The sequence below is a fragment of the Neomonachus schauinslandi genome, chromosome 10, assembly GCF_002201575.2.
Source record: "Neomonachus schauinslandi chromosome 10, ASM220157v2, whole genome shotgun sequence".
Taxonomy (NCBI): domain Eukaryota; kingdom Metazoa; phylum Chordata; class Mammalia; order Carnivora; family Phocidae; genus Neomonachus; species Neomonachus schauinslandi.
Genome location: NC_058412.1, coordinates 115,793,074 through 115,820,843, shown reverse-complemented (window position 1 = coordinate 115,820,843; position 27,770 = coordinate 115,793,074). Strand labels below are relative to the sequence as shown.

At 46.4% G+C, this 27,770-nt stretch overlaps 1 protein-coding gene across 8 annotated transcripts in view; it reads right to left on the bottom strand.

Annotated features, from left to right (window-relative positions):
* Positions 1–27,770, bottom strand: part of DLGAP4 (DLG associated protein 4) — an 83,667-nt gene that overhangs the window by 9,596 nt on the left and 46,301 nt on the right. For 7 of the 8 annotated variants that reach the window (XM_021688983.1, XM_021688985.1, XM_021688987.2 and 4 more), the window contains 3 exons: positions 22,977–23,338; positions 20,301–20,389; positions 19,340–19,752 (listed from right to left, as the gene is read on the bottom strand). In XM_021688983.1, the coding sequence (XP_021544658.1) occupies positions 19,340–19,752; positions 20,301–20,389; positions 22,977–23,338 (864 nt within the window). Of the gene's footprint in view, positions 1–19,339; positions 19,753–20,300; positions 20,390–20,636; positions 20,717–22,976; positions 23,339–27,770 lie in introns of all 8 variants that reach the window. The other variant, XM_021688984.1, reaches the window with a different exon arrangement.

Here is a 27,770-nt window from a genome sequence, read left to right as displayed (position 1 = left end):
TTTATTTTTTTAAAGATTTTATTTATTTATTCATGAGAGACAGAGAGAGAGGCAGAGGGAGAAGCAGGCTCCCAAGGAGCAGGGAACCCGATGTGGGACTCGATCCCAGGACCCTGGGATCATGACCTGAGCCGAAGGCAGACGCTTAACCATCTGAGCCACCCAGGCGCCCAAAAAAGTTCCTTTAAATTCAACAATTTTCTTAAACCAGAAAAAGAGTATCTGCAAGAAACCTATGGCAAACATCATACTCAATGGTACAATGTGACAAAGCAATTCCTCTTTTTTTTTTTTTTTTTGAGTAGGCTCCACACCCAACATGGAGCTTGAACTCAACACCCCCGAGAGATCAACAGTTGCATGCTCTACCGACTGAGCCAGACAGGCACCCCTGAAAAAGCAATTCCTTATTTACAAATAGTAAGAATATAACAAAGTTTCTAGATATAACATCACTATAAAGGTCAAGAGCATTTCATTAACAATAAACAAAATACATTAACAAAAAATACAGCTTATCCCTGTGAAATGAAAATACTAAATCTTATGGAGGAAATACAAAATCTAATTGACAGTAAAGAAGACCTAAATGGAGACACATAATCATGTTCTTGGATAGCAAAGACTTAATTTTATAAAGATGTCATCTTACCCCAAATTGATCTACAGATTTAATATAATTCCATTCAAAATCTCAACATGGAATTTGAAAAGCTGATTCTGAAATTTATATGGGAAAGCAGAGAGCCAAGATTAGCCAACATACTCTTGAAGAATGGGGAGCTTGTCCTTCCTATTATCAAGATTCCAGGGGAGCCTGGGTGGCTCAGTTGGTTAAGCGACTGCCTTCGGCTCAGGTCATGATCCCAGGGTCGTGGGATCAAGCCCCGCATCGGGCTCCCTGCTCAGCGGGAAGCCTGCTTCTCTCTCACTCCCCCTGCTTGTGTTCCCACTCTCGCTGTCTCTCTCTCTCTCTCTGTCAAATAAATAAATAAATAAATAAATCTTAAAAAAAAAAGATTCCTTGTACAGTTATAACAATGAAGAAAGTGTGGGCTTAGGTATAGACTAATGAACAAAATAGAAAGCTCAGAAACAGATCAACACATACAGGAAACCTGATATTTGTCAGAGTTGTACTGCGTGTTAACAGAACAAGGACAAACATTTTAATACATCATTATCCAATAAGAAAAAATTAACGTAGAGCCTTATCTCACTCCACTGCAGACAAATCAATTCTAAGGGATTGAAGACTTATATGGGGAAGATGAGAACTGTTACAAGAAAAGAGTAAAATATCTTTTGAGGGGCACCCGGCTGGTTCAGTTGGTGGAACGTGTGACTTCATCTCGGGGTTGTGAATTTGAGCCCCACGTTGGGTGTAGAGATTATTTAAAAATAAAATCTTTAAAATATATGTGTATATGTATGGATATACTGTATTTTCCTTATCCATTTGTCAGTTTTATACATAATATGTTTATAATATGTATATTATATATATATACACACACACACATTTTTAAAATTTTTTTGAAGTTTATTTATTTAAGCAATCTCTATACCCAATGTGGGGCTTGAACCCACAACCCTGAGATCAAGAGCCACATGTACCACTGACTGAGCCAGCCAGGTATCCCAACAATACAGTAAAATATCTTTTTGATTTTTGGAGAAGGATGGATTTCTTCAGATATAAAAAAGTAAAAATCATAAAAGGAAATTTTACATTAAAATTAAGAATATCTGTTTACTTAGAAGATGCCATAAAGAAAGTGAAAAGACAAGTCACAAACTGGGAGAAGATATTTACCATATATAGAAATTGACAAAAGTTCCAGAATCCAGATATATAAAGATCACCTATAAGGCAGTAAGAAAAAGGCAGACAACTTAACAGAAAAATGGGGAAAAAACATGAACAGGGGGGTGCCTGGGTGGCTCAGTTGGTTAAGCGACTGCCTTCGGCTCAGGTCGTGATCCTGGAGTCCCGGGATCGAGTCCCACATCGGGCTCCCTGCTCAGCAGGGGGTCTGCTTCTCCCTCTTCCCTCTCGTGCTCTCTCATTCTCTCTCTCTCAAATAAATAAATAAAATCTTAAAAAAAAAAGAACAGGAATTTCACAGGGGAAGAAACCATGAATGACTAATATGTGAAAAGATGCTGAGTGTCATTACTAACAATGAAATGCAAATTATAACCACTGTTTCATATTTGTAGATTGAAAATAACCTGATGTACTAAGTGTAAGCAAAGATGCAGAGCACTGGGTACATCGACACAGTGCTGAAGAAATAATAAATTGGTATAATCACTTCAGAAAACAATTTGTCATTTTTTTTTAAGATTTATTTATTGATTTATATGAGAGAGAGAGCAAGCGAGAGCGAGAGAGAGAGGAGCAAGGGGAGGGGCAGAGGGAGAAGCAGACTCCCCACTGAGCAGGGAGCCCAATGCGGGGCTCAATTCCAGGACTCCGGGATCATGACCTGAACCATTCAATGGGGAAGGGACAGTTACTCTAACAAATGGTACTGGGACAACTGGACATCCAAATGTAAAAGATTAAAAGTGGACCCATACACCTCACACCGTACACAAAAATTAACTCACAGACATAAATGTAACAGCTAAAATTATAAAACTCTTAGAAGCAAATAGGAGTAAATCTTCAAGATCCTGGATTAGGCAATGGTTTCTTAGACCTGACACCAAAATTTCAAGCAATCAAAGAAAAAAAACAGTTGGACTTCACTAAAATTAAACTTTTATGTTTCAAAGAATACCTAATAGCCAAAAAAATGGAGAAAACTGACAAATGGATAAGGAAAATACAGTATATCCATACAATGGAATTTTATTCAGCAATTAGAAGGAACGGAATACTAATTTATAACATGGATAAACCTCAAAAATATGCAAAACGAAAGAAGCCAGCCACAAAAGACCACATATATTGTGTGATTCCATTTATATGAAATGTCTAGAATAGGAAAATCCATTAAGAAAGCAGATTAGTGTTTGCCTAAGGTGGGAGGGCGCAGGAGAGAGGGGTAGGGAATGACGACTCCATGGGTACAAGGTTTCTTTTTGGTGTGATGAAAATGTTCTAAAATTAGGTAGTGATGATGGTTGCACAACTCTGAATATACTAAAAACCACTGAATTGTATATTTTAAAGGGGTGAATTTTATGATACATAAAACTATCTCAGTGCTGTTATAAAAGAATTGTTCACAACTGAAAACTAGAAACAATTCAAGTGCTCATCAGTGGAGTAGAGAAGCAGTAGTATATTCATACAGTGCAATGCTACTTATCAATGAGACGAATGATTTACAGGTACAGGCATTAACATGGATGAAGCTTAAACACAAGGTTGAATTAAAAAAAAAGCAAGCCTCAGGGCGCCTGGGTGTCTCAGTCGGTTGAGCATCCGACTTTTGATCTCAGTTCAGGTCTTGATCTCAGGGTTGTGAGTTCAAGGCCTTTGCTAGGCTCCACAAAAAAAAAAAAAAAGGCAAGCCTCAGAAAAATACATACCCTGTGCTTCTGTTAGTATAAAATTCAAACACAGGCAAAACAAAACATCATATTCCTTAGGGTTCCACATCTACGTGGTATAAGTATAAAAAGAAAAGGAAGGGTATAATTAAACTTTAAGATAGTGCTTACTGCTATGGCAGAAAGACGGTGATACCACTGGACTTCAAAGATGGTAACATTCTATTTGTAAACGAGGTGGTGGATACATGAGTATTCTTTTTATTTCTCTTTACTCTGTCTACTCTTTGCATGTATATAAAGATTAAGAAGAATGAGAACAAAATAACAGAGTTAATGCCAGCTCTCAGGTTCTCAATGAAGGAAGTTCTAAAAGGATGTACTCAGGGGCTGCCTGGCTGACTCAGTCGGTAAAGCATGTGACTCTTGATCTTGGGGTCGTGAGTTCAAGCCCCACATGGGGTGTAGAGATTACTAAAAACAAAATGAACCTTAAAAAAAAAATAAAGGATGTACTTAGCAAAGCAAGATCGAAGAAGGAAGATCTGAGATATAAGAAGGAAGGATGAGCAAAGAAAATGATAAACACATAAGTAAATATAAATACATGTATAAATAATGATTCCCGTGATTATATAAGAATCATCAGTGGGGGGGTTTTAACCATAAGAAAACAATTAGATAAATCATATCTTAAGGTCCTTGTGTTGTCTGGGAGAAAGGTAAAGATGTTAAATAATTTAATGTTAAGATTTTAAGGGCTGAGGGGCGCCTGGGTGGCTCAGTCGTTAAGCGTCTGCCTTAGGCTCAGGTCATGATCCCAGGGTCCTGGGATCGAGCCCCGCATCGGGCTCCCTGCTCCGCGGGAAGCCTGCTTCTCCCTCTTCCACTCCCCCCTGCTTGTGTTCCCTCTCTCACTGTCTCTCTCTCTGTGTCAAAATAAATAAATAAAATCTTTAAAAAAAAAAAAAAAGATTTTAAGGGCTGAAAGAATAGCAGTGCAGTGTGTAACTCCTGTGGTAGTTACGGCTAGTTGTCTCCAATGTTTGTTTCTCTTTATCCCTCAGAAATAGCACCTCTGAGATTCTTTTCTTCATGTCAAATAGCAAATTATATTCAAATAAGGTAAAAATACAGAAATTTCTTAGGCATAGTGTGATTTTCTAGGACAAAGTATTGTCAAATGGAAAACAGGCAGGGTATGCACAAGATCAGAACCCCAAAACAAGGGGCGCCTGGGTGGCTCAGTTGTTAAGCGTTTGCCTTCAGCTCAGGTCATGATCCCAGGGATCGAGCCCCGCATCGGGCTCCCTGCTCAGCAGGAAGCCTGCTTCTCCCTCTCCCACTCCCCCTGCTGGTGTTCCCTCTCTCGCTGTGTCTCTCTCTATTAAAGTAAAAAAAAAAAAAAAAAAGAACCCCAAAACAAGCTATACTAGAATCAGGATTAGAATAGGGACTTCTGTGACTGGTATTATGTCGCATCTCTATAATGTGCACACTCTGCTAAGCACAGCACAGGATTCTGAAAACAAGATGTATAGGGACCTTCGATTTGTAACCGGGCACACAGCAGCCTGGACCCAAGCATTCCCTTGGCTACCCTTGCAACAAGCAATGAAGTGGGTGGAAAAAGTAGTGTGTGGGGCCGAGCTGCTCCTGTATGCTCCTGGTGCCTTTGCTGGCTGGAATGCACTTGGCACTTCTGGAACCCAGCAGCCACTTTGAATGATTAGAAGATTTTTTTTTTTTTTTTAAAGATTTTATTTATTTGAGAAGGAGAGAGGGTGAGCACGAGCTGGGGGAGGAGCAGAGGGAAAAGGAGAAACAGACTCTAAGCTGAGTGTGGAGCCTGACATGCGGCTCGATCCCAGGACCCTGAGATCATGACCTGAGCTGAAATCAAGAGTCGGGCACTCAACTGACCAGCCACTCAGGCACCCAGAATAGTAAGATTTGGTGAATGGAAGCCAATTTTATGACATCAAACCTCAGAAAAAGCAAGCCTGGGGCTCTAGCATTCCTATCTCAGACATTCTTGAACTTGAGAGATATGAACAATCTTGTTCAAACCACTTTTTCTTTTTTAAATGTTATTTGAGGGCAAGCTTAATACCAATTAATACAGCTTCAAGACAAGAGAAGCAGGAGAGGAGCATGTTAATCCAAAAGAAGGCGAGAGAGAGAAAAAAAACCCCTCAAAAAATAGAACAGATACCACAAAATAACATGGTAGGAACAACCCCAAGTATATAGAAATCCCATTGTAAATGGACTACATGGTCTACTTCTGAAGTTTAACAGACTGGACAACACTCAAAATCCAGACATATGCTGATTATAGGAGATATGATTATAAGGACAGTGAGAAAGAGGTTGAAAGTAAGCGCCCGGAAAGACGTATCCTAGACAGACCGCAGCCACAGGACAGCTGTGCCGCAGAATGCACAACACGTAAGACTTCAAAGCAGAACAAGACATACAGCCAGAGAGAGAGAGTGGAGTACTATCCATTCACCAGGAATATCACACTCCTAAACTCTGCGCCCCTCAAACACTCCCTGCAACTGCCTGTTTCCCACTTGGGCACTAATTCAGTTTCTTCTCACTCACCTAAGAAGACCACCCTAGCAGTTGTACCCCTTCTCTCTAGCATGACGAATTTCCCCTTCCCTACAAGGTCATTCAACAACATTTATTTATTTTTTAAGGTTTTATTTATTTGACAGAGAGAAAGACAGCCAGAGAGGGAACACAAGCAGGGGGAGTGGGAGAGGGAGAAGCAGGCTTCCCACTGAGCAGGGAGCCCGATGCGGGGCTCGATCCCAGGACCCTGAGATCATGACCTGAGCCAAAGGCAGACACAACGACTGAGCCACCCAGGCGCCCCATTCAACAACATTTAAACATGCTTATATCACTCCGTTTAAAAACAAAAGGAACAAAAACCCCCAACCCTGGCCTCTGACCCTGTATCCCTTCATTTCTTGGTTCCCTATACAGAAAAAGTCATCCATACGATTGTTTATACTTGCTGTCTCCAATTACTACTGTTTTCCCTTAACCCTTCTCCAGTCAGGCCGCCCCTGTGCCCACCAGCCCCCTTCCACCACAGCAGGCCCCTTCTTCAAGGTCTCCAATGACCTTCCGTCTCTAGATCTAACCTGTGGTGCCCACAGCAGCGGGAGCATCTGACCCAGCAGTCTCTCTTCTAGAAAACTCTTCAGGTGCGTTCCAGTTGCCTTCCCTCCCACCTCACTGGGCACTCCTTTCCCACCATTCAGTGTTCATGTCTCCACTCCTTAGGCTTTGCCATCTCTTTTCTTTTTTTTTTTTTAAAGATTTATTTATTTATTTTAGGGAGGGAGGGGAGAGAGCGCATCTGTGTGAGTGGGGAGAGGGGTGGAGTAAGAGAATCTCAAGCAGATTCCCTGCTGAGCGCGAACTCCACAGGGGCCTCAGTCTCCTGACCAATGAGATCATGACCTGAGCCGAAACCAAGAGCGGGACGCTTGACTGAGCCACCCAGTCGCCCCTGCCATCTCATTTCTGACCTTAACGCATACTCCGAGGACTCCCAGTAGAATCTTCAAGGCCGGGCCTTCTCCGGCTCCTGTATCCAGCCGCCCGCCTGACAGCTCCACTCTGATAGCGGATGATGCGCGTCGCATTTAACATGCTGGAAACTGAACTCCCGACTCTGCTCCTGGTATTTATCCTAGTCTTCCCTATCCCAGGAGCACCTCTCTCCTTTCTGTCACCCACATTCCAAACCGGTTTTGACTCCTTTCACTCCTATTCTGTACCCAATCTGTCAGGAAATCTGCTCTGCCTTTCCAATGTATCCAGAACTGTCCCCTCTCTCAGAAGTGCTCCGTGGCCACTACCATCTTGTCTTACCCAGATTCTGGTGACATCCTCCTCCTTCCTCCCACCTTCCACCTGTGCCCCTCACTCCACTCTCCTTTGAACAGAGAAACCAGATTCATCCTTTTAAAAAAGAATGTCAAGTTGCAGCACTCAAAACTCTCCCGTGAGTTCTCCTCTGAGATAAAAGCCAAGCCTTTCCTACCCTCTCTGAGGCCCTGTGTGATGTGGGGCGCCACTGCCCCGACTCCATCTCCCACGTCCTGCTTGCTGCTGCAGCCACACCAGCCGCTCCCCGGGCCTGGAGCCCCTCAGACACCTGCCCACCCCAGGAGCTCTCGATCCCTGCCTCTGCCCTCCAGGCCTCCAGGATTGCTGCTGCTCTCTCCCTTGCATCAGGTTTCCTTCCCCGCCACGCCGTGGGGACGGCCACACCGCCCCGACCCCCGCAGCCCTAACTGTCCTGCTTTCTGTGCTGTTTTCTCTGTTGCGCGTCTAAACATCTTCCATGTTGTTTGCTTATTTGGTTATTTTCTGTCTCGCCCCATGAGAACATAAGCTCCATGAGGGCAGGGGCTTGGGTTTGTTCACTGCCTTCTCCCCAGAAGCTAGAAAAAGTGCCAGTAAATATTCACAGAATGAGGGAAGGTCAGGACCAGGGAGGGGGTGCTACTTTCTTCCTACTGTCTCACAGTGTCCTGACACTCCCACAGTTAGCCAAGAGATGCATGAGACACAGTAAAATTAGACACAAAATTGTCATTATACCAGATGTTATTTATGATGTAAATCCAAGAGAGCAGAGTTATACAAGGTTGCTGCACATGAGATCAACATACAGATCTCAAAATAACTAATCAGAATACGTAAAATAGAAAACTGATTGATTTGACTATAAAAAAAAAACCACCTAGATAGCACCAAGAAATAAGCCTAATAAAAATATGTAAAACCATCATGGAGCAATTCATCAAACTTGAAGAGAAGGATATAAAAGGGATAGCTGGATAAACGGAGACAGAAGCTTTGTTCATAGCTAATAAGACTCACTATTTTACAGGTATCAAATTTTCCCAAATTAATCTATAAATTCTATTTCCAGGCAATGCTGCAGCAAAATTTTTCCAAGGAATTTGCTATATGAATTCCAGAATTAGTATTGGACGAATGAAGAAGTATGTGAACTTTTTATTTCTGAACACAGTAAGAAAGAGGAATTCACCCTGCTAGGTACCAAGGAATGTTAAAAAGCTATGGCAGTTAACAGCTGTATTAACGCAGAAGCAGAACAGCAGAACAGAATGGAGCCCAGAAGCACAGCCCTGTGTACGTAAAGTTTGGCAGCGGTTATGACCGACCAGTATCACTCATCAGTGAGGAAAGTAAGGACTTCAGTAACTGGTGTTGTGACAACTGGCTTTCCATATGAAAAAAAAAACAAAATGAGATTGTAGAATGCAGAGATATGAACTGCAGATGAATACCTAAAATATGAAAAAATGAAAAAAAAAAATCCCAAATTTTGAAACCATGAAAAAATCTCTATGCCATTGGAACACAGGTATTCTTAAGACTCAAAGGTGCATTCAGTAAAGCAAGAAGATGTAACCATATTTTTTAAAGATTTTATTTATTTGAGAGAGAGAGAGAGAACACGAGTGGGGGTAGAGGGGCAGAGGGAGAGGGAGAAGCATACTCCCTACTGAGCAGGGAATGCAACGCGGGGCTCGATCCCAGGACCCTGAGATCATGACCTGAGCCGAAGGCAGACACAACTGACTGAGCCACCCAGGCGCCCCAAGAAGATGTAACAATTATAGACATGTATACATCTAATGACCACCAAAATACATGAAAGCAAAAATGGACAGAAGTGAAGGGAGAAATTGACAGTTCTACGGTAACAGTTGGAGACTTTAATGTCCCACTGACAATAACAGAACAAGACAGAAGATAAGGAAATAGAGCATTTATTTTTTTTTTTAAAGATTTTATTTATTTATTCATGAGAGATAGAGAGAGAGAGGCAGAGGGAGAAGCAGGCTCCCCGCGGAGCGGGGAGCCCGATGCGGGACTCGATCCCAGGACCCTGGGATCATGACCTGAGCTGAAGGCAGACGCTTAACCGACTGAGCCACCCAGGTGTCCCAGGAAATAGAGCATTTAAACAACACAATAAACCAACTAGATTTAACAGACTTATACAGAACACCCTACCCAACAACAGAATACACATTCTTCTCAAGTATACATGGGACGTTTTCTATGATAGACCATATGGTTGTGGCACAAATTAAGTCTTTTTTGTCCCCCAAGTTTTTTTAAAAGTAAGCTCTAGGCCCAATATGGGGCCTGAACTCAGAACCCCAAGATCAAGAGTCGCATGCTACACTGACTGAGCCAGGCGGGTGCCCCCACAAATTAAGTCTTAATAGATTTTTAAAAAGATATAAGTCATACAGATATCTCCTCTGAACACAGCAGGATGAAGTTAGAAATCAATTTAACAAAAGGAAAACTGGAAAACTAAAAAAACTGTGTAAATTAAACAATACACTTATTTACTTATTTATTTTTAGAGGGTGGAGGGAGGGGGGGAGAGGGAAAGAGAAAGCCTTAAGCAGCAGGCTCCATGCCCAGTTCAGAGCCTGATGCAGGGCTTGATGTCATGACCCTTAGATCATGACCTGAGCCAAAATCAAGAGTTGGATGCTTAACTGACTGAGCCACCCAGGCACCACCACCCCCCCTTTTTCTAAGAGAGGGAGAGAGAGAGAGAGAGAACAATATACCTTTAAACAACCAATGGGTCAAAGAAGAAATAGAGAGGAAATTAGAAAATACTGAGAGATGAGTGAAAATAAAACATACCCAAACTTATGAAACACAACAAAAGTGGTGCTAAGGGGGAAATTTATGGCTATAAATACATTAAAAACTTATGAAACATCTCAAATCAACAATCTAACTTTACAACTTAAGGAACCAGAAAAGAAGAACAAAATAAACCCAAAGCCAGCAGAAAGAAGGAAACAAGAAGGATTAGAGCAGAGATAAATAGAGACTAGAAAAACAATAGAGAAAAATTAATGAAACAAAAAGATCAGCAGAACTGACACCTTTTAGCTAGATGGAGTAAGATAACAAATACAAAAATAAAAAATGGAAGTGGAGGCATTTACTACCAATTCTACAGGAATGAAAAGATTGTAAGGATACTAGAACAGTTACACACCAATACACTGGGTAACTGGGATGAAACGGACAAATTCCTAGAAACACAAAACCTGCCAGACTAAACCATGAAAAAATAGAAAATCGGAATAGACCTTTATCTAGTAAGGAGACTGAATCAGTACTCAAAATCTCCCAATAAAGAAAAGTCCTAGACCTGATGGCTTCATTGGTGAATTTTACCAAAGTTTTAAAGAACTAATCACTAATCTTCAAACTTTTCCAAAAATTGAAGAGGAGGAAACACTTCCTAACACATTCTCTGAGGCTCCATTACCCTGAAACCAAAGCCAGATGAAGACACTACAAGAAGAGAAAGCTACAGACCAATATCCCTATGAATGTCAACACAAAAATCCTCAAGAAATTACTAGCAAATACAACTCACTGGCACGTTAAAAGGGTTACAGATCATGACCAAGTGGGATTTATTCCTGGAATGGAAGGATGATTCAACATGAAAATCTATCAGTGTACTACTATGCCACATCAACAGAATGAAGGAAAACAACCACACGATCATCTCAATTCATACAGAAAAAGCACTTGAAAAAATCCAACACCCTTTCATGAGAAAAACACTCAACAAACTAGGAATAGAAGGAAATTGCCTCAACATATTAGAAGCCATCTATGAAAAACCCGCAGTGAGCATCATACTCAATGATGAAAGTCTCAAAGTGTTTCCTCTAAGACCAGAGATATGGCAAGGATGCCTACTATTACCACGTCTGTTCAACAGTACTAGAAGGTCTAGCCAGAGCAGTTAGGCAAGAAAAAGAAAAGACATCCAAGTTGGAAAGGAAGAAGTAAAACGATCTGTTTGCAGATATGATATTCTATGTAGAAAACTCCAAAGATTACACATGCATGCACACACACAGCAGAACTATTACGTGAATTCAGCAAAGCAGCAGGATACAAAGCTAACAAAAATGAGTTGCATTTTTATATGCTAATGACGAATAAGCTGAAAAGGAAATTATAAAACAATTCCATTTACAATAGCATCAAATAGTGTAAAATATTTAAGAATTAACCAAGGAGGAGAAAGGCTTGTACAATGGAAACTACAAAGCACTGCTGAAAGAAATTACAGACACAATAAACAGAAGTACATCCCCCTGTTCATCAAGACTTAATATTGTTAAAATATCAATACTACCCAAAGCCATCTACAGATTGAATACAGTCCCTTTCAAAAATCCCAACAGTGTGTTTTTGCAGAAATAGAAAAACCCATCCTAAAAGTCATATGCAATCCCAGGGGACCCCAAATATGCAAAACAATCTTGAAAAAGAACAAAATGGGAGGACTCCTACATCGTGATTTCAAAACCTGCTACAAAGCCACAGAAATCAAAACAGTGTGGTGTTGGCAAAAAGACAGACATATAGATCAATGGAATAAAATAGCCCTGAAATAAACCCTTGCATATACGGTCAAATGATTTTTGACAAGGGTACCAAGACAAATGGGGAAAGGATGGTCCTTTCAACAGATGGGGCTGGGAAAACTGGACATCCACATGCAAAACTTAGACCCACCTAATGCCATCTACAAAAATTAACTCAAAATGGATCAAGGACCTAAAAGTAAGACCTTTTTATAACAGTAAAACTCTTAGAAGAAAAAACAGAAAAGCTTCAGGACATTGGATTTTTTTTTTTTTTTCTTAAAGATTTTATTTATTTGACAGAGAGACACAGCGAGGGAGGGAACACAAGTAGGGGGAGTGGGAGAGGGAGAAGCAGGCTTCCCACGGGGCAAGGAGTCCGGTGCGGGGCTTGATCTCAGGACCCTGGGATCATGACCTGAGCTGAAGGCAGATGCTTAACAACTGAGCCACCCAGGCACCCCAAGACATTGGATTTGTAATGATTTTTTGGCTGCGATATGAAAAGCATAGGTAACAAAAGAAAAAACAAACTGGACTTCATGAAAATTTAAAATTTTGTGCATTACAAAAGTCATCTACAGAGTAAAAAGATAACCCACAAAATGGGAGAAAATATTGCAAGTCATATATCTGGGCAAGGAATTAATATTTAGAATATATATAGATCTCTTGGGGCGCCTGGGTGGCTCAGCCGTTAAGTGTCTGCCTTTGGCTCAGGTCATGATCCCAGGGTCCTGGGATTGAGCCCCGTATCGGGCTCCCTGCTCGGCGGGAAGCCTGCTTCTCCCTCTCCCACTCCCCCTGCTTGTGTTCCTTCTCTCGCTGTGTCTCTCTCTGTCAAATAAAATCTTTAAAAAAAAAAAAAAAGAATATATATAGATCTCTTAAAACTCAGTAACAAAAAAGCAAATAACCTGACTTAAAAATGGGCAAAGGACCTCCATAGACATTTCTTGAAAGAACACATATGAACGGCCAACAAGCACATGAGGACATGCTCAGAATCACTAATCCTTAGGGAAATGTGAGTCAAAACTATAATAAGATACCACCTCACACCCATTAGGATGGCTACTCTGAAAAAAAAATGGGAAACAACAAGTGTTGGCAAGAACATGGAGAAACTGGAACCCTTGAGCACTGCTGGTGGGAGTGTAAAATGATACAGTGACTGTGGAAAACACTGTGGTGGTTCCTCAAAAAACTAAAGATAGAATTACCATATGATCCTGCAGTTCCACTTCTGGATATATATCCAAAAAGAACAAAAGACAAGGACTTGAAGAGGTATTTGTATGCCCACGTTCACAGCAGCATTACTCACAGCAGCTGAAACGTGGAAGCGATCCAAATGTCTATTGACAGATGAAAGGATAAGCAAATGTGGTGTACACATACAATGGAGTGTTGTTCAGTCATAAAAAGGAATGGTGTTCTGAGATATGCTGTAACATGGAAGAACTTTGAGGACGTTAATGCTAAACCAATCACAAAAAGGTAAATACTGTGTGAAGTACCTTTTATGAGGTACTTGGAGTAGCTGCAACATAAAGACAAAGTATAATAATTGGTGCCCGGGGCTGGGGAGGAAGGGAGAATGAGGGGTTATTGGTTAATGGGTAGAGTTTCAGTTTTACAAGATAAAAAGTTTATGGGGATGGATGGTGGTGACAGTTGTACAACAATATGAGTGTATTTAATACCACTGAACTGGACATTTAAAAACAGTTAAGATACAGGGCGCCTGGGTGGCTCAGTTGGTTAAGTATCCGACTCTTGATCTTGGGGTTGTGAGATGGAGCCCTGCGTCAGACTCTGTGCTCAGTGGGGAGTCCGCCTGAGATTCTCTCTCCCTCTGCCCCTTCCCCTGCATCCCCTAAGTAAACAGATAAGTCTTTAAAAAAAAAAAAAAACCCAGTTAAGATGATGTTACATTTTGCCACAATAAAAAATTTAAAAAAAAAGAATCAAGGGTGCAAAAGATTGATATGAACCTATCAAATTTAAAAGTTAATGATTAAAAAGTCATTAATTTTATTTTTTTATTTTTTTTTAATATTTTTTTTTTTTGAGAGAGAGTGTGCGCGTGTCCACGCAAGGGGAGGGGCAGAGGGGGAAGGAGAGGTACAAGCAGACTTTTGCTGAGCACAGAGCCTGATGCAGGGCTCAATCTCACAACCCTGAGATCCTGACCTGAGCTGAAATCAAGAGTTGGTCGCTTAACTGATTGAGCCACCCAGGTGCCCCAATTTTTTTTAAAGGTTTTATTTTTAAGCAATCTCTACACCCAATGTGGGGCTCAAACTCAAAATCCCAAGATCAAGAGTTGCATGCTCTACTGACTGAACCAGCCAGGTGCCTCACAAAAATCATTAATTTTTTTTTTAAAGATTTATTTATTCGTCAGAGAGGGAGAGCGAGCACAAGCAGGGAGACCGGCAGGCAGAGGGAGAGGGAGAAGCAGACTCCCTGCTGAGCAAGGAGCCCAATGCGGGACTTGACCCCAGGACCCCAGGATCATGACCTGAGCCGAAGGCAGTCGCTTAACCGATTGAGCCACCCAGGCATCCCCAAAATCATTAATTTTAAAACACAAGCGATAGTATCAGAGAAAATATTGACCCTGAGAGAAACAAGATTCTTCTCTGAAGAAGATTTTGTAGGACTGCCAAGAAAGAGTACTGACATTTAAAGGTCTTCCCCTAAGGAAAGGGCCAGTTTGTCACCCTCCAGCAGGATGTCCTTAAACTTAGATGGACAATAAACCACTTTAATGTTAGCAGTACCTGTCACTTTGGCACCAATAGAAATCACAGATAATTTCATATCACATTACAGCTGTCACAGATATCTTGAAATAATGTTTACTCTCATCACTACATGGAAATTATAGTAATTAGACTCACTGCTAGATTGTGTTATTTAATGTCTTAACAAAAAAAGTACAGATTTTGATGACTCTCTATTAATAAAATTGGTTTCCTTTGTTATTGTGATATAATTTCTACTATATGTGATTTAAAGCCAATTTTTTGCAGTATCCACAAAAGCCTACCTTTCAACAAGCCCTGCCCAGTTAGTTTCTCAGTGCCTTGATGTTTTTATCCTAATTTTAATTTTTTAAAAAGATTTTATTCATTTATTTGACAGAGAGAGTACCAGCAGGGGGACTGGCAGGCAGGGGGAGAGGGAGAAGCAGACTCCCCGCTGAGCAAGGAGCCCAATGCGGGGCTTGATCCCAGGACCCTGGGATCATGACCTGAGGCAAAGGCAGACGCTTAACCAACTGAGCCACCCAGGCGCCCCCCTAACTTTAATTTTTATTAAATTAATACATGTTCATAACTTTAAAAATAACGAAAAGCACAGCAGTGAAAGAAAACAGATAGGACTACAGCAGAATTAAAAACTACCACGTGCAGGGGCGCCTGGGTGGCTCAGTCAGTTAAGTGTCTGCCTTGGGCTCAGGTCATGATCTCAGGGTCCTGAGATTGAGCGTTGCATTGCATCAGCCTCCCTGCTCAGCGGGGAGGCTGTTTCTCCCTCTCCCTCTGCCCCTCCCCTGCTCGTGCTCTCTCTCTTCTCTCAAATGAATAAATAAAATCTTTAAAAAAAATAAAAATAAAAACTACCGTGTATCAAATGATACTATCAAGAAAATGAAAGGGCAACTTACAGAATGGAGAAAATATTTGCAAATCACATATTTAATAAGGGTCCATTATTCAAAACATATAAAGAACTCTTGCAACTCAACAACAAAAAGACAACCCAGTTAACACATGGACAAGGGGCGCCTAGGTGGCTCAGATTGTTGAGCGTCTGCCTTCCACTCAGGTCATGACCCTGGGATTGAGTCCCTCATCGGGTTTCCTGCTCAGTGGGGAGCCTGCTTCTCCCTCTCCCTCTGCCTGCCACTCCCCCTGCTCGTGCTCTCTCCCTGTCAAATAAATAAATAAAATCTTAAAAAAAAAAACACAAAACTGGCTTCGTCCCTGTTTAAAAAAAGTCATGAAAAAGGAACAGAGGAAGGACAACCTCTTATATGGATGGCCATAGTAAACATTTGATGGACAGAGATAAAAAAAACCTCCCAATCTCCACAGATTTCTCCAACAAAAATGTAAAAATAGCCGACAGGTATATGCAAAAATGCTCGACATTATTAGCCATCTTGGAGATGCAAATTAAAACCACAAGGAGATACTACTTCATGTCCACTAGGATGGCTAGATTCAAAAAGACCAATAATTGCAAGCGTTGGTGAGGATGTGGAGGAATGAGAATCCTCATATTCCACTGGTGGGAATGTTAGATGGTGCAGCCACTGTGGACAATAGTTTGGCACTTTCCTCAGAGCGTTAAACACATTGTTACCATATGATCCAGCAGTTTTACTCCTAGCCATGTATCCAAAAGAAGTGAACATACATCTGCACGCACACGCACACACACACACACACACACACAGGTGTTCAACAGCCATGTTATGGATACTAGCCCCAAAGTGGAAACAATCCAATGTCCCTCAACAGATGAATGGATAAAATGAAGTATACCCATACAGTGGAGGCGTATTCAGCAATAAGGAAGGAAGTGCTCATAGATGCTACAACTTGGATGAACCTTGGGAACATTACGCAAAATGAAAGAAGCCAGACACAAAAGACCACCATGTGTATAAGTATCCAGAATAGCAAATCCCTGAGACAGAATTCATGGTTGCTAAGAGCTGAGGAGGAGGAGGGAATGAGGAGTGACTACTAATAGTTACACCGTTTCTTTTTGGAGTGACGAAATCAGTAGTGATGGTTGAACACTGTGAGTGTACTAACTGCCACTGAACGGTACACACTTTAATACACACTTTAAACGGGTGAATTTCATGGCATGTGAATCAGATCAATAAAGCTGTTACAGCGTGAAAAAAAGAAAAGGAAAAGAAAGGCTTCCAGAAAGACAGACAACTGAAAGATAGATATAAGGAAGAAAAGATCAGAGGCTGAGGCTCCAGCCGACAGGTCCCACATCTGAGTGATGGGAATTTCGGAAAGAGAAAACAGAACAAATGCAAGTGAGGAAATTATTTTTAAAAGTAAATGCAGGGCAGGGCACCTGAGTGGCTCAGTCAGTTAAGCATCTGCCTTCAGCTCAGGTCATGATCTCAGGGTCTTGAGATCAAGCCCCACGTCGGGCTCCCTGCTCAGCGAGGAGTCTGCTTCTCCTTCCTCTTCTGCCCCCCCTCCCCGGCTTGTGCTCTCACTTGTACTCTCTCTCAAATAAATAAATAACATCTTTAAAAAAAAAAAGTTAATGCAAGGCTATTTGTCAGAAACAAAAGACCTGCGTCTCCACCTAGAAAGGGCCTATCCGCTGCTGGCACATGAACGAAGCCCCACTCGGCCCGGCGCTGCGGAATTTACACGAGAGGTCAAGTGAGGAGCCTAACAGCTTCCATCAATAAAAAAACACAAAGGCCTGAGAGGTGGAATGCATCAAACTTTTCAGTACAAGTAAAGGAAGCTAAACGCAATATAGCCTTAAAGATTCTGAGGGAAAATGATTTTCAACTTTATAGGTGTGTGTATATATATAGGTTATAGGTGTTATATATGTAGGTTATATATAATATATATACCTATAAACATATACATTTACATACATATATCATTTATTATTTTCAACTTTACACCCAGCCCAACCCTGTGAGGTCTGAATAAAGATATGCAGTTTCCAAAAATTTGAATTGAAGGTGTGTGGCAGCAAAGTGAGGGATGATAGCCAAGAAAGCAGAAGGCCATTGGTCTGGAAAGCAGGGTGTCCACTATGGGACAGTGGCCAAGGGCAGTCCCAGGTGATGGAATGGGAAGTCTCTGGACAGCAGCTAGGCAGTAGGCCCAGAGAGTAACCTGGCCAGATGAGAAGAGAGAACGAGAGGGCACCGGGAAAAATATGAAATCATGAGGTTATCTGATACGTGTGCATATCTGGGAAATAACACAGATGCAGGCTGGCAGATCTGGTGGAACGTGTGAGAAAGTAACAAGAGCTTAGAAAATGAAGAGTATAAAAAAGATGAGGCAATCATTCATTTTAGGAAAAATAAAATGTGGAAAAGGAAATGAAATCATCATACAGTATTAGGCTCTGCAGTGAACAGTATTTCCATGCTCACGGTGCCCAGAACTACTGGTGGTGTTTAACCCCAAACAGTGATGTCCCACACGGAGGGTGGCGCCCAGGAGGCAGACATGACCAAGCTAACTGCTCATCTCTTAGAGCAGGAAATCAATACATGAAGATGATGAATTTGAGAGAAAATAAAATACCAGAACGCACAGCTGCCAAGAGCTGCAAGCAGAGAAGGCGGGGGCCGGGTGGTGGGCTACCTGGTTCCTGTTGGAAGGCTTTCAGTGGCTTCTCTGGGCCTTGCCTCCACTCTGACTTGTTAAATACTCTTACTGTGGAAAGTTCTTACGACTGTTCTCTGCACAGCAGCAGTGTGACATCAAAGCCGGGACACTGGCCTAGAGGTCCATGGATACGGACCCATCCAAGGGGGCTCTCCCAGGCCCCATGCCATCTGGGGTCAGTGGGATGCTGGCTCCCATCCCTTCTGGATACTCTGGAGACCTGTCCTTCCTGCACGTTCTTTGGTGAGGGCCCTCACTGAGGACGAGCTGTGGCCCCTGGGGCCATGGCCTGGAGGTTATCAACCACCTGTGAATCTAGGCTCCCTGCATAATTTTAGCTCTTTCTGGGACTCATTTCTTGGGGGAATTTTCCGAAACAGGCACAATACAGATAGAAACAGAAGTGGAGGAGTAGCTGGCTTCTGTATCATCCGTTCACAGTTCCTCACACCCTGCTGAGGCCCGAGGTTAGATCCCTGGGGCTTGGCATATGGTAGGTGCTCAATAAGGAGCTGTTGAAGGCCTAAGTATGGTACCAGCTGTCTCTGTGTCCGCCACTTCTTCGGGCCCTCCCATGCGTGGCCACCTCCCATCCTCACAAACGCTCACACAGTTGGGGGGCAGGAGTATCTACCTCTCCGTTACACAGAACAAACTGAGGCTGGGAGGCACGTGACTATGGTCACTTCACGAGGAAGGGAAGAGCGGCGTCCCAGCCCGGGTGTGGCTGAGCCCACAGCCTGTGCCCCCAGCAGCTGCTGCCATAAATCCCTCCCGGAGAAAGGTTAGGTTAGGTTAGGTAGAGAGATGGCAGAAAGACGGGAAACAGGAGGGGAGCTCACAGCCGACTCCAGCAGGGAACCTGAGGCACAAGCCGGGCCCCCTTCTCTCCAGCCCGGGGGCCGTCCCTGCGGCACTCACCTTCTTCAGAGAGGTTGTTCTCTTTGGTCTCCTTGTCCATCTGGCAGCACCAGCCCTCCAGCCGCTCCGTTTCTGCCTGCAGGAGCTTCAGGAACCAGAAGCCGTCCCGGCGGCAGGCCCCTGGCTGCACTGGCTCCGCTGGGGAGCTGGAGGAGGTCTCGAGCCAGGGGTCAGGCGGGGGCAGCGACGAAGCCTCTAGGGCAGGGTCGCTGTTGTCTCCATAGGAGAGGTTGCGCTTGATCTGGGCAATCTTGGGGGCCTGCCGAGGGCCGGCATCGATGCTGATGGAGTTGGGGTGTGGGGTACAGTCCGGGAGGCTCCTCTCAGATGACTTACAGCTTGAGTCATTGGCATCCTGGGTATCTGAGTCGGTGTCCCGTCGGGAGGACATGCTGTGAGAGGGGGCGCTGCTTCTGGGGGGTGGAAGGGTGGGGGGTGAAGTGGGGCAGGGATAGGAAAAGGTGAGAGTCACCAGGAGGGCCAGGGACCAGAGGCCACCCCAACCCGGACACACGGGAGACAGAGAAACGGATGCATCGTCTGCTCACCATGCGCCTGAAGCGGGTCCCACAGCCCCCCGTCTCATTCTCTGCTCAGCCCTTGCCCCGCCCGTCCGCGCCCACACGCGCACGCGCACACACACACACACGGACAAGGTCATAAGGTTGCCTGTTTACTGCAGTGGGGCCAGGAAGCCCACCAACATCGGGGTGCTGGGCCATGTCTCTGCTGGCCTCGGCCCCCGGAGGGCTGATTAATCTCGCAGAGCAAGCGCTCACTGGCCCGCCCGCCTGCCTGCCCAGCCTCCCATGCCTGGGCCACTGCCCGAACCCCAAACCCAGCTTGGTTATTAGAAATCCAGCAAGGAGAAGTGGGTTAGGGAGAGCAGGAGGAGAAGGCGCAGGAGAGCAGAGGGAGGGAGAGGAGGGGGAGAAGCAGCCACCACCTGTGTGTGACTTACCGCCAGTCGTCCTCTACCTGAACCCCGATGGACTGGAATTTGGTAGCGGGACTGGGCTCCTCTTTTGGCACTGGCTGAATGCAGTCAACCTTATTGAAGGACAACGACAGCAACAGCACGGAGACAAAGACAAAAATAAAAAACAAACACCACACTTGCTGCTGAAATTCACATTAGTGGGACGACGCAGAAGGACAGACAGACACAAGGCATGCGGACACTGCACATGGGCCCGAGGCCAGACCCAGTGAAGCCGGGCACTGCTCATTCGCGCGGAGGCGGGCGGGCAGGTGGGCGGGAAGGGGGGATGGGGTGGAGATGACTGGCTTTCCCTACTCTGAGGAGGGTGCCATCACATCGATTGCTTTGGGTCCGTTGTCCTCCGAGAGGTGGGAACCGCTCCTTCTAGTCCTCTCCTTTACACGCATCAGAGAGAAGAAAAAAAAAAAGAAGGACGACGAGAGAGAAAGAAAACACACACACACACACAAAGCCACAGCCGTTATCTGGTGTAGTCGAAGCTGGGGGCTGTCTCGAGGCAAGGATCGCTCCCCCAACCCTGCCGCTGAAGGGCAGGCTGGAGGCGCCTGTCTCAGGGCCAAACCTTGGACAGCGGTTCTGGATTTGGAAACTGCCCGCAGGTGATACAGTGAGGCCCCAGGACACTCTGGGATGCTGTCCCTGGGCCTGGATGGCTGAGGTGACCTTCAGCCGTGGGTGGGCCTGGGGAGCAGTAGGAAGGACCAGGGCCAGGGCCAAGTGTAAAAGCTAGCACTTTTCCTATGCTCCTGTGAAGTGGAAGGAAACCCGGCAGCAGTCATGCCCCAAGTCCTCCGTTCTTCTCTGGGACTAAGATGTGTGGCCATGGAGCAGCCAGGCCAGCCCTTCCATCACTGCTCATGAATGAGAACCCACACCTGACCTAGGGCTTGAGGTACCAAGGGGTGGGATGTGGGTTGTCAGGGCATCCCTGGAAATTGGGGACTCCCAGTCCCTTGTCTTCACAGATGTGGAAGGGGGGCTGCAAGGCTTTCTGGAGCAGGGGCTGGGCGCCAGGCTCCTCGCCATGGGGACACAGCTGCATTTCTCCTGCAGCAAAAGTCCACTTGGGAAGTGCAGCATCACGGATCTCAAAGAGCTGTGACAAGAGCTCGGCACAGGAGTGGGGGTGAATCCCAGAAAGGGGAAAGCCCAGATGGTCCTAAGAGCTAGGATCCTCATCCCCATGTGAATTTCTGGATGAAAGGAACCAACGGTGAGCCTAGCTCAGACCTTCTGAAAAGACAGGAGCCTCTGGTTTGGCCAAGGAGAGGGTGGGTCTGCCCAAACAATGACCCTCAGTGGTCAAGGCCAAGAGACTAGGCTATTCTGATGTCCCTAAGAATCCCTCTTGGAGCAGCTTCACAGGGCGGGGGCTGGACTCCTTACGAAGGAGCCCAGAAATCATTAGTCCCCCAGACAACTCTGTTTCTGTATTTGTGGGGAAACTCAAGGCCCAAGTTGCCTCTTAGGGGGAAAATAATTCAGGCCAGTGCAAGACATTGGCTAGTGAGCCTTCTCTGGTCAGAGCCAGGGGTTCTTCCTCATGTCAAGTTCCTTGGGCATTCTAGCACTCTGCCGTCCACTCAGCCACATCCGGTTGCTCAGGGGCAGCTGGGGAAATGGGGAGCCCTTGCAGCCCTAAGCCACAACACATACCAGCTTGACCTCCCTGAGGGCTCCACCTTCCCCAAGCTCAAGGCTCACTGTAGCCGCCCTCCCCTCCTCCCTGCCCTGAGTGTGGTCCACTTTAGTCTGACATCCAGCCAGAGCACGGAGAGTTCTCTCACTCTGGAGTCAAAGCAACTCTTGACTCCTGCGAGGCAGGGCTCCAGCTGCCCCAGCTTGGCTGCCAGAGAACAGATTACTGCTGTCCGGTGCATGCAGGAGGCGCGGTGACGCAGGGGAGGGGACGCTGGTGTGCCCTGTCCCGCTGCGTGCTGCAGCCATGGGTGCATAGTGAGTTTGGCTTCCAGGAGGGTCTGCTGGCTTTGGCCACTCAGTCCCGGGGAAATATCTGCCTGGATCCTTTCCCGTGGAGGGAGGCATCGGGACCAGCATCACACTTCTCAGTTTGACATGGGCCTGGTGCCTCGAGCCACCTACCTGTCCCCAAGGCCCGAGGGGGCTCTGGGTAAAGTTCCCCTCAAGTAACCCCCATGGCTCAAGGGCTCTGGGTCCCGGGCCCCAGGCCCATCGGCGTCTAGGCTCCACGCTGCTCCCGCCGCCAAGCGGGGCTGTGGCCTCCGCGCCCGAGCTGACCTTGGATTAGAGAACTGTTAGGCCAGTCCCACCTCCCACGAGTCGGCTGGCAGGGCAAAGGGTGGAGTGGACAGACAGACGGTGGACAGGTGAACAGTGGACAGGAGATGGCTGGCTGAGTGTAACTACATTCACTGGGACAGCCCATCAGAGGAGCAGGGCCACATGCCCACAGCTGCAGACCACCACAGGAGTGGGCAAATGCAAGGAAGGCGTGGCTATGCGTGTAATTTGGTTTGGCCACTTGGAGCCAACCCCCTCAAATACAGACAAACCACTTTGCCCCAGAGCCCTAGTGGGCCTCCACCAGATGTAATTACACACAGGCAGGTGCAGAGTGGGCTGAGGACACAAGAGTGTGAAAGGGACCCCTACTTGTATTCCTATAGATGACAGTTTCCTTTTGGGGATGGCCTCAGGGTGGGATTCAGAGCTGGTCAGCGTCCCTTGTTCACTCTTCAGAGCTGCATGTTTTGGGGGTGGCTCAGGAGCCTCAGGGGCTGGGGTGACTCCGCCCCGTGTCACACTGGGCGGTCGGGTACTGCTGTCCAGGCTGTCCGACGAGTTGCTCAGGCCCGACTGGCTTGTCACCTCACTCTTGTGGTCCTGGCTGTCCAGGTAGGTGTCCTGGGCAGACTCAGTACTGCTCTGGACCGTGACAGAGATGAAGGGCTTTGACGTGGTACGTGGAGGGACCGGTGGTGGGGTCTTCTTATATGCCACTAGGCATGATGAACCTGCAGACAGGGGAGAGGAGGATAGGGAGAAGGTAAGGTCCCAACCCTCTCGAACCCCTTTCAGGTTCGAGAACCTACCTGACCAGCCCTAGCTCTGGCCTCAGCTGTTCCCTCAAGGAGGATTTCTGGAGCAGGAGAGTGGGGGGGTCTGACAGCAATGACCAAGACAGACAGACACAGGCCCTGCCTACCCTCCTACTAGGCCAAGGCCAAGTCTAGCTGGGGATGCCACCATGGACCAAAGACATCCTCCACCTCATAGTCCCATACAAAGGTATTTTCCAGCTGGGACATGGGTTAGATGATGAAGTTCACGGTGCCACAAGCTGTGACAGCCTGACCCAGTGCGAGGGGAGACAGTGACAGCAGAGTAGAGGGAAAGAATACTAAGCAATGTTAGCCTTGCTTCCTAAAGCTCACTGAGAGACCTACTGCGCCCCCCGGACTTTTCCTCCTCTACCTTCCCTCTGCTTGGATGCCCCCTCTCTGTCTGGTCAAAGACGAGCACCTCCTTCAGGGTCCAGCTAAACCTACCCCCATCTTGCTATTCCACACCGCCCCCCCCAGTTATGTGGAAACCCCATACACCAGTCTGCCTCCCTTAAGACTCCACCATACCTGGTCCAATTCCCCATTCTCCACCATGATTCAGGGAACCAGGACCTACCATGGGTGGGAGCTGGGGTCATCTCTGAATTCCAGATGCAATTACACATCTGGCCTGGGGCTGGCCCACAGCAGGGGCACAGAATGCTGAAGGCCCACAGCTGGCTTATTAAATGCCCAGCTTTTTGTCTGAAACAGAAGGTGCTGTTCAAACAGCAGTCGCCACTTGCTGTGAGGGCCTGGGTCAGACCCGACAGCTTTTCTCAGCATCTTAATTCCAAACGCCCTTTCCCCCATGAGGATTAAAACAAACCTCTACCTGAGTGACTTTAAGCTCTGCCTTCAAGGGGCTACTGATCAGGGTGATGCTGATGGCCCAAAGGAAACCCACAAAACCAGGCCCGGGGCCGCAGGGGCCACCAGCAAGGCACAGCAGAATCCGTCCGCCACTGTGAGAATCACTACCCAGCCCTGTCAGAATGGCTAAATTACAAAACGGTGACAACACTAAGTGCTGGTGAGGATGTGGGGAAACGGAATCACTCATACATTGCTGCTGGGAATGCAAGACGGTACCGCCACCCTGGAAAATGGTTTGGCAGTTTCTTTCTTTGGAAGATTTTATTTTTAAGTAATCTCTATTACTTAGGGGCTCAAACTCACAACCCAGAGATCAAGAGTCATACGCTCTACTGACTGAGCCAGCCAGGCGCCCCTTGGCAGTTTCCTTTAAAGCTAAATATGCAGTTATCATACAATCCAGCAATTGCACTTTTGGGCATTTACTTATCCCACAGAAATGGCAACATGTTCACAAAAGAACTCCTACATGAGTGTTCATGGTAGCTTTATTTGTCCCAGCCAAAAACTAGAAACCACCCAGATACTTCAGTGACTGGTTTAACAAACTGTGGCACATCCAGACTGGAATACTACTGAGCAATAAAAAGGAACCAGCTACTGATATAGGCAACAACTTGGATAAATCGCAAGTGAATTATGCCAAGTGGAAAAAAACAATCTCAAAAAGGTACATACTATACAGCTCTATTTATAAAGCATTCTTCAAACGGCCTGATTATAGAGATGGGAAGCAGATTATTGGTTGGTGGGGAGACGAAGGGGAGAGGGTGATGCGGAGGCTGGGAGGGACATGGGTGTGGCTATAAAAGAGTGGCAAGGATCCTCCGTGTGCTAAGAAGTGGGGACAGGCGGTGGACACATGAACCCGCACAGCACTGGACACGAAGCGAGTAAAGGGAAAATGGTGGAGTCTGAGTGAGACCGGCTGGCTAGTATCTACATCAATATTCTGGTTATGACATTATATTAGTTTTGCAAGATTATACCATTGAGGGAAACTGGGAAAAGAGTAGATCGGATCCTCTGTGTTATTTCTTACAACTGTATGTAAATTGCAATTACCTAAAAATAAAAAATTTAATTTAAAAAGCCCTTCCATTGGTCGGTTCATCCGACAAACGTGTTAGGGCAGGCCCTGTACAGACTCCAGGAAAGCTAGGAGCCTCATCAGCAGAGAATCAGTTGTGAAAGGAGTGCTTGAACGGTAACAGAAGCCACAGTGGAAGAGCCTGGGAGCCGGGCCTCAAGCCTGAGTCTGGAGGTGACAAAGGGCTCTGGGAGCTCAGAGCCAGGAGCGCTCAGTTCCCACTCTGCTCAGAATTTCCCAGTCCTGCTGAGGCCTTGAGGGAGGGATCCGTCCAGACACACCCCCAGTCTCTGCCTCCCCAGCCTGAGAAGGGCGGCCCACGGGCAGAAGACGACGGGCAGGGCAGGCAGGAGGCTGGGCTGTGGTCAACAGGAGCATGACCCTTCCATGCACTGCCCGGCGGGAGAAGGGACGGGCCCGCTCGGGGAGGAGGGGCTCCTGTATTCAGCTTGAGGCCATGAAGCACAGGCTCAGCCCCAAGCTGGGTCATTCACTGAGCTATACTCAGCAGCTTTATGGCTTTGTAATTTAAACCTCATAGTGACCCTGTGAGGCGGGGACAGGATTGTGCCCACTTTACAGATGGGGCATGGGAGGTTCAGAAAGGTCAGATAACTTTTTTTTTTTTTTAAAGATTTTATTTATTTATTTGAGAGAGAGAGAGAGAGCGAGAAAGAGCACAAGAGGGGGGAGGGTCAGAGGGAGAAGCAGACTCCCCGCCGAGCAGGGAGCCCGATGCGGGACTCGATCCCGGGACTCCAGGATCACGACCTGAGCCGAAGGCAGTTGCTTAACCAACTGAGCCACCCAGGCGCCCCAGAAAGGTCAGATAACTTACCCAGAGCTGCTAACAGTAAGTGGCAACCAGCATCTGTTCAGCTGCGCAGCCTCTCTCACTCTGCTACCCCAGCTTTAGGCCCCTCCCTGCTAGGACGGGGCTGCACTGATCACTGTGCCCCCCAGTATCCTGCTAGATTCTGGAGCCCGTCTGTAGGGGCATGCCCAAGCTGAGATCGGACTGCTGGAGGAGGGAGGGCCTAGACTAAAGGCAGAGGCCTGGCTTCTAGGCCCTGGCAATCACTCATGGAAGTCTCTGGCCCACTCTGGACTTTCCAGTACCCCCATCTGTTCAGTGGGTGGGGAGGAGTTCTAACCCAGGTGGTAGCACACCATATTCACACGGCCCTTGACAAACTCAAAGCATTTTCCCATTCGTTCTCATTCAAGGATAGGAGAGATTCCTGCTCTAAATCCCTTCTCTCCACTGCCTGAAATTCTACCATTTGAGAGTCATTCCTTTGATGGTAAGGAGCCAGAAGCCAGAAGGCAGCAGAGAACCAGACAAGCCTGAGTTCAGATCCCAGCTCTGTCTTACACTAATTTGGTGGCCACAGGAAGGGATTACAGAGGCTACATCACAGAGAGTAAGGCTCAGGCCCACGGCTGCCATGGCTCCTATTAGTTTCTGGTACAGAGTGAGCTAGACCTGGAGTGGGGGTGAGGGGTGGTGAGCTACCTCTGGGTCACTGGTCAGAGAGGCTGGGCTGGTTCTCTGACCAACCCTGGGGAAGTTTTCCTGCAAGAGCTGGACATTAAGAGCAGCTTGTTGAAGCCAATGGCCAACAGCGCCCAGCAGAGCAAGAACTGGGTTCTAAGCCTGGCTGAGGCTGGGACCCATCACGGTCCTTGTCCCCATCTGTGGGGTGGTGCTGTCACTGGCCTGAAGGAGTTAGTGTGTGCAGTGACCTATGTGGAAGAGGCATCCCTGTCAGGAGACAGTGGGGTGCCCAGACAGAAGACTAACCCTCCAGCCTCTCGCTCAGGGTTGTCCAGGTCCAGAGTCCTGCTGACACACACTCAGAGGGAAAGTGAACTAGCAAGGGGCCAGGCCACATGGCCAGATGTGATAAGAGGAAAGGTGAACTTATCTAGGATTTGCTAGGTCTCCTGGGGCACAAGTCACAGCCAGGTAAGTGGTGTGACTAAGAGGGAGGATTTCAGGGCCTTGGGGCCTCTCCGGGCGGCAAGCATCCCTCAGCTCTGAGCACTGTCTTTCCCCAGGGCAGAAGGATGAAAAACAGGCCCAGGACTGGACACTCCGGCCATTCTGTGTTCCTTGCCCCCACTGCCCTTCTTCCCAGCGTGGGGCTATTACACATGCTGCTCCTTCTACCTGGAAAGTCCCCACTCCTCATGCTTCCAGTGTCCCTTCTTCAGAGAGGTCTCCTCTGACTGCCCTCTACTCTCAGATCAGCCAGCATCTCCGTCAGAGCCCCTGTCGCATTTGTCATCTGCTCATTTAGGCATTTACTTGTTGATGGTTATAGGCTTGGGGCCGTTGGGGGAACTCTGTCTGTCTTGGCACAGCAGGTCATA